This window comes from Mesoplodon mirus (assembly GCF_964341445.2).
Source record: "Mesoplodon mirus genome assembly, chromosome: 15".
Classification (NCBI taxonomy): Eukaryota; Metazoa; Chordata; class Mammalia; order Artiodactyla; family Ziphiidae; genus Mesoplodon; species Mesoplodon mirus.
The window spans coordinates 22,806,886-22,812,885 of NC_138991.1; the positions used below are offsets into that span (position 1 = coordinate 22,806,886).

The following is a 6,000-nucleotide window of genomic DNA, read 5'->3' on the forward strand; positions in this document are numbered from 1 at the left end:
ATTCACAGACACAAAGGCATTTAAAAGTCTAGTGTACAAGGGGGAGGGGTCAGGAAAAGGACTGGAAAGGCTCACACTGAGCTTTAAGGATGGGCATAAATTCTGTATTGGAAATGGGAGAGAATGACATAGCAAATGGGTGGACAAAGAAATGAACATACTGGGGACTTCCCTGGCAGTCCAGTGGTTAAGACTCTGGCTTCCACTGCAGGTGGGCAGGGGTTCGATCCCTGGTGGGGAAACTAACATCCTGCATGCCGCATGGGGCAGCAAAAAAAAAAAAAAGACTGACTCTCAAATGGATTTTTAACAATTCTATCTTAAAAACTCCAGTCTTAACAAAATAATGAATCTCTAACAAATACTGACTTCAGGGCTGGAAGGTAATATATGACTCTGCTTCCAAGGGTCAATGGGAACTCATTTCAGCTTTTCAAAAATTTTAACAAGCATCCACTGAGCACCTCTTAATCATGTGCCAAGCTCTATGAGAGACAGAGAGGCAGAAAGGGATGAACAGAACCCCTCTCCAATAATGTAAAACCTCGGCAGACAGAGCAGAACCATCACACTCAGTTCCCAGGCAAATTTTAAGTAATGAGACCCAAGGAAATGGCTTTACCTTAATAGGCCCTAGCTGGTGGCCACACCAGAAATGAAGAGAAGTCAAGTGGGGGTCCAGACAGAGGGCAGCGGAGGCGGGAAGTGGGGAGGAGACAGTCACCACAACTGAGCACCAGGCAGCTGAGTCAGACAGATGGAGGAAAGGGGGTGGGTGTGTGTGGAAAAATCAATGTCCTTGGGCACTTTCCAAGAGCTGGGAAAAAGGTGCCAACCAAAGGAGGGAAGGGATTCCTTTGGAGTGAGAGAAACTGGCTCTGGCAGGACAGTGTGGGACTGAACCCTAGAAAACAGGCAGTCCTGAGAAAGTGGCATGATGGGTAAGCCACTCCAAGGTGAATTCACTGCAAACACCCTGTTTCTTGCTTTCTCAATAGCCAGCCATATTTTATCACTCTTTGTAAAGCTAATCATATGATTGCAGTGAACCACTTATGGAGTACCTACGATGTACTAAGCCCTACACTTAGCAATTTACTTGTATCATCTCATTTAATTCACACATCAATCTCATGGGGAAGGCACTTCTTTATTGCCCCCATTATAATAAGGAAACTGAGTCTCAGAAAGTGAGCTCCAAATTATGTAGCTTGAAAGTGGCAGAGCTGGAACTTGAATCCAGAGCTCTCTAGAAAGTTTAAAAAAAAAATCTGTTTGGGCAGCCTTACTCATTTGCCACAGTGGGAAGGATACTAGACCAGCTCTAGTCTTTGCTATATTATTTCCAGATTGGGTGACTTCAGAAAAATCCCGTAGGACTCCTACAAGACGAGATAGGTGCTGGGGGTTTGAACCAGTGTCATCCTCTCCTAGAAAAGTGATCTGGGGAAGACAGGAGACTACCTTTTGCCTTTAGATTGCCTTCTGCCTTCTCTGGCATTTTCCTTATATCTGCCTTTTTTTTTTTTTTCTCATAGAAAGCTAAAACTGGGTGACCAACATTCTAAAAATGTATCTACATACCACTTCCACCCTGAGAAGACCTCTGTGAACGCCAGGTCCTGCCTGTGTCTCATGACCCTCAATGAGTCCTCATCAAATGTCCACTCAAAGTCAGTCAGAGGATAAACTCTTACAGTTTCCTTGGACAAATGAAGCTCAGCATCATAAATCGAAAACTTCTTTAGGGACTTCTCTGGTGGTGCAATGGTTAAGGATCTGCCTGCCAATGCAGGGGACACGGGTTCGAGCCCTGGTCTGGGAAGATCCCACATGCCGCGGATCAACTAAGCCCCATGTGCCACAACTACGGAGCCTGCACTCTAGAGCCCTCGAGACACAACTACTGAGCCCGTGTATCACAACTACTGAAGCCTGCGTGCCTAGAGCCCGTGCTCCACAACAAGAGAAGCCACTGCAATGAGAAGCCCGCGCACCGCAATGAAGAGTAGTCCCCTCTCGCCACAACTAAGCCTGCGCTCAACAACGAAGACGCGACGCAGCCATACGTACTTACATACATACATACATACATACATAAATACAACAACAACTCTTTAGTTAGGAGAGGGGACTGTACATTCCTTTGGGTTATCTTCTGAAAAAACAGGCAACTCCAATGAGTTTGAAACGATGTCACACTTTTCACCCCAGAGTAAGGAATAAGAGATGTATGTGATCACGGTTAAAACAATATATGTGATTTTCCATGGGTGAGTATGACAGTTTGTATTCCCAGAGGCCTGCCTGTCCATTTCTACTATAACTTGCCCACAACTCCTATCCTAAGACAATTCCGGGACTTTCCTGGTGGTCCAGTGGTAAAGAATCCACCTTATAATGCAGGGGATTTGGGTTCAATCGCTGGTTGGGGAACTAAGATCCCACGTGCCATGGGGCAACTAAGCCCGCACGCCACAACTACTAAGCTCGTGCGCCTCAACACGAGAGCCCACGTGCCGCAAACTACAGAGCTCACATGCTCTGGAGCCTGCGCGCCACAACTAGAGAAGAGAAAACCCGCACGCCACGACGAAGAGCCCGCGCACCGCAACAAAAGATCCCACATGCCTCAACGAAGATCCTGCGTGCTGCAACTAAGACCCGATGCAGCCAAAAATAAATAAATACATCTTAAAAAGAAAGAAAAAGACAATTTCCACAGATCCTATTAAGTCAACCTGGCGGGCATCCGGACTTGCTCTCAGTGACTGGTTAACAAGCTGAGCCACGACCGGGAGCTGGTGTCAACTGCTACCACAGGCACACAATAAAACACTGAGGGCTTCATCTCCTACTTTTCACTGCCTTTAAAATGTAGGCACCTGGGACTTCCCGGGCGGTCCAGTGGTTAGGACTCCGCGCTTCCACTGCAAGGGGCACGGGTTCCATCCCTGTTCAGGGAACTAAAGATCCCGCATGCTGCAAGACGTGGCCAAAAAAAAAAAGGAGGGACCTAAAACAACTTCTGCCAAGTCCAAGATTCAGGACATCCAGCACAGTGCACAAGGGAGTGGTCATCAAGTATTAGAAGCTCTTCCACAGACAACAAAGGTCATGTCAGAACTAGATGCCTGCTGCCAACAGGCAATATGGCAACCTCTTGCATGAGGTCACTATGGACCCATGAATGAATAAACTAACCCGGATCTTCATAAAGGTAACATGCCTGACCCAAGCTGCTCCCAAGCCTGTGGAATTGACGAGTGCTGTATCAGACCCAGGAGTGCCATCATGGGGCCAGTTTTTTGATTTAGTCATTACACACACACACACACACACACACACACACAGGGAAAAAAACCAACCAAACAAAACAAAACAAAAAACCCAAGACTTACCCTGCTATTCCCAAGAAACCTCGCAATGGTAACACTCCCCAAATGACACCTAGGACCACAGCAATGATCTGTCGGAACCAGTAGATCACATCTAAAAATTCATCCTGTAGAAAAGAGAGAGAATGTGTGCATCATCTGGAGTGGGTGCCACAAGAGAGCCTCTTGTGATAGGTGAGGAACAGAAAAGCTTTCTGCTAAACTCATCTTCCAGAGGAATTTTCCCCAAAAGCAATGGTATATGGTTCTTGAATCTCCACATCTTCTTATACTAAAATGTGGTTAAAAAATGATGCATTTGGGCTTCCCTGGTGGCGCAGTGGTTGGGAGTCTGCCTGCTAATGCAGGGGACACGGGTTCGAGCCCTGGTCTGGGAAGATCCCACATGCCGCGGAGCGGCTAGGCCCGTGAGCTACAACTACTGAGCCTGCGCGTCTGGAGCCTGTGCTCCGCAACGAGAGGCCACGACAGTGAGAGGCCCGCACACCGCGATGAAGAGTGGCCCCCGCTTGCCACCACTAGAGAAAGCCCTCGCACAGAAACGAAGACCCAACACAGCCAAAAAAATAAAATAAATAAATAAATAAAATAAATTTAAAAAATGATGCATTTAGTTATCTTAAGTGATGGCTTCCAGGGCGTTGTGCTCTACATAAAAATCTTTAGAAAAATCATTTACTTTATTTTTTCAGAAGCTACAAAAATGAAATTGCTGTGATAGTAACTGAGCTACTGGCCAGTTATCTGACCTGGAGAGACATGAACAGACTACCCACAGGCAGAAGGGCTGACTGTTAACCAATTCAGTACCACCTTCCCAAACTCTGAATTTTGAGTAATTCACAAAAGAGAAAAGAGATTAGAAACAAAAGTGCAGGAGGCAGGTGCCAGCATATCTAATTTTCATACAAGAACACGGAAGACTCAGGTTTCTGACCTGCCCCGGACTGCAGAAACCAGTCCTTACACAAGGAAGGAAAGAAATGACACAGCAAATCAGAAAGATTTTACAACAGCTGGGCAGCACTATGGGCAGGACAAGGGCACCTTCAGGAAGTACCTCCCATCCCCCCCTTTACAGGAACTCTAGGAAAAACTACTTCTGATGAAAGTAACTGATGAAAAACTACTTCATCAGTCCAAAAAAAAAAGGGGGGGGGGGAAGACTGCAAATCTAACATTCTTTTCAGGCCAACTGGAATCAAGCTATTTGTGATGGTTCCTTCCACGCGATGGGCCAGAGTTGGGGAAGTGCTTACACTCAGATCTTCTGAATGAGCGTGACTAGTAAGGACATCTTGAAGTCCCCCAACCATTCCTCACACACATTTGGTGGTTTCTCTCCCACTCCCTCGCGTGTACACACACACACACACACACACACACCACACACGCACCCCTGAAAGGTGGTCTCATTCTCCCCTCTCAACTCTCACACTTATTCTGTTTTCTCATTCAGCAGTAAAGCACTGGCAGCTCAACTTTAGTGAGCCTCACCATGTGCTAAATGCTTTACCGCACCACGGTACCCCACTTCAGAGTTGTTCGGAGACTTGAGTGAGATGACGCACAGAGGGCGCACAACACACAGCAAGTACTCAGTAGAAGTCTGTTACCGTTACTGTTCGTGCTAACCACGAGGATAAATAGTTAATTCGACAAGGTAAGTCACTTACTCAAGATCCTACTGGGAGTAAAAGGCGGAGATCGAATCGAATTCAGCTCGCTCTCGCCGTTCAGACACCCGACCTGCCCGTGGGGTGGCAACACCTCCACCCCCTCCTTGACCAGGGCGACTTCACTCTTAGGCCACTCCGTAGTGAGCCCGGAGCCCGACAGCCGGGCCCTCCGAGTTCGCCCCGACACCCTTGGGCCACCCGCCCCACCAACCCGAACACTCGGCAGCGCCCAGACGGGGGCAGGGGCAGGCTCGGGCCTGTCTATTCGTCCCCGAGTCCCAGCCGGCTCCTCGAACGTGCGCCCTCGCCAGGCCCCACCGCACCTTGTCCTCCCAGGCCGCGTCGCTCCGCAACACCTTGCTCCAGACGGAGACTTTGAGGGCCCCGTTAGCCAGCTGCGGCTGAAGCGGCTCCTCCTTCCGCCGCCCGCCGCTCATCCTCCCGTCGCGCCGCCCGGGCCGAGCCTGGGGCGCGCGGGCCGATCTAAAAGAGGTCGGGGTCGCGGGTCGCGGGTCACGGCGCACGGGGTGTGGCGGTGGCGGCGGCGGCGGCAGCGGGCAGCAACAGGCTCAACGAATCGGCTCGGCGGCGCGCCTGCGACTGCCCCCACTTACCCAAACACCCTGGCTCTGCTAGCTCGGCCGAGACCAGGAGCGCGGAGGGCGGAACAACGCAGCGCCGCGCGTCCTCCCGCCGACGTGCCCACGCAGCCAATCGGTGGCCGCACAGCCATCTACGCGGAAGAGCAACCGCCGCTTCGGCGCAAGCGCTCTACGCGCGGGGAAGTGACGGGACGCTTCCGCCAGCCCCGCGGTAGAGTGAGCGGGAAGGGACAATCTTGGTAGGGACGGCGACACGAGCTCGAGGAGGTGCTGCGGAGACTGAAGAACGGTGGCTGAGGCGAAAGCAGAGGTTGGGACAGG

At 50.1% G+C, this 6,000-nt stretch overlaps 1 protein-coding gene across 1 annotated transcript in view; it reads right to left on the reverse strand.

The window, feature by feature from the left end:
• RAB5IF (RAB5 interacting factor) overlaps positions 1-5,735 on the reverse strand; it is a 9,525-nt gene extending 3,790 nt beyond the window's left edge. The window contains exons 1-2 of the mRNA XM_082645065.1: positions 5,401-5,735; positions 3,402-3,505 (exon numbers count right to left, since the gene is read on the reverse strand). Coding sequence (XP_082501191.1) covers positions 3,402-3,505; positions 5,401-5,514 — 218 coding nt within the window. The 5' untranslated portion in view covers positions 5,515-5,735. The remainder of the gene's footprint in view (positions 1-3,401; positions 3,506-5,400) is intronic.
• Positions 5,736-6,000: the final 265 nt, after the last annotated feature.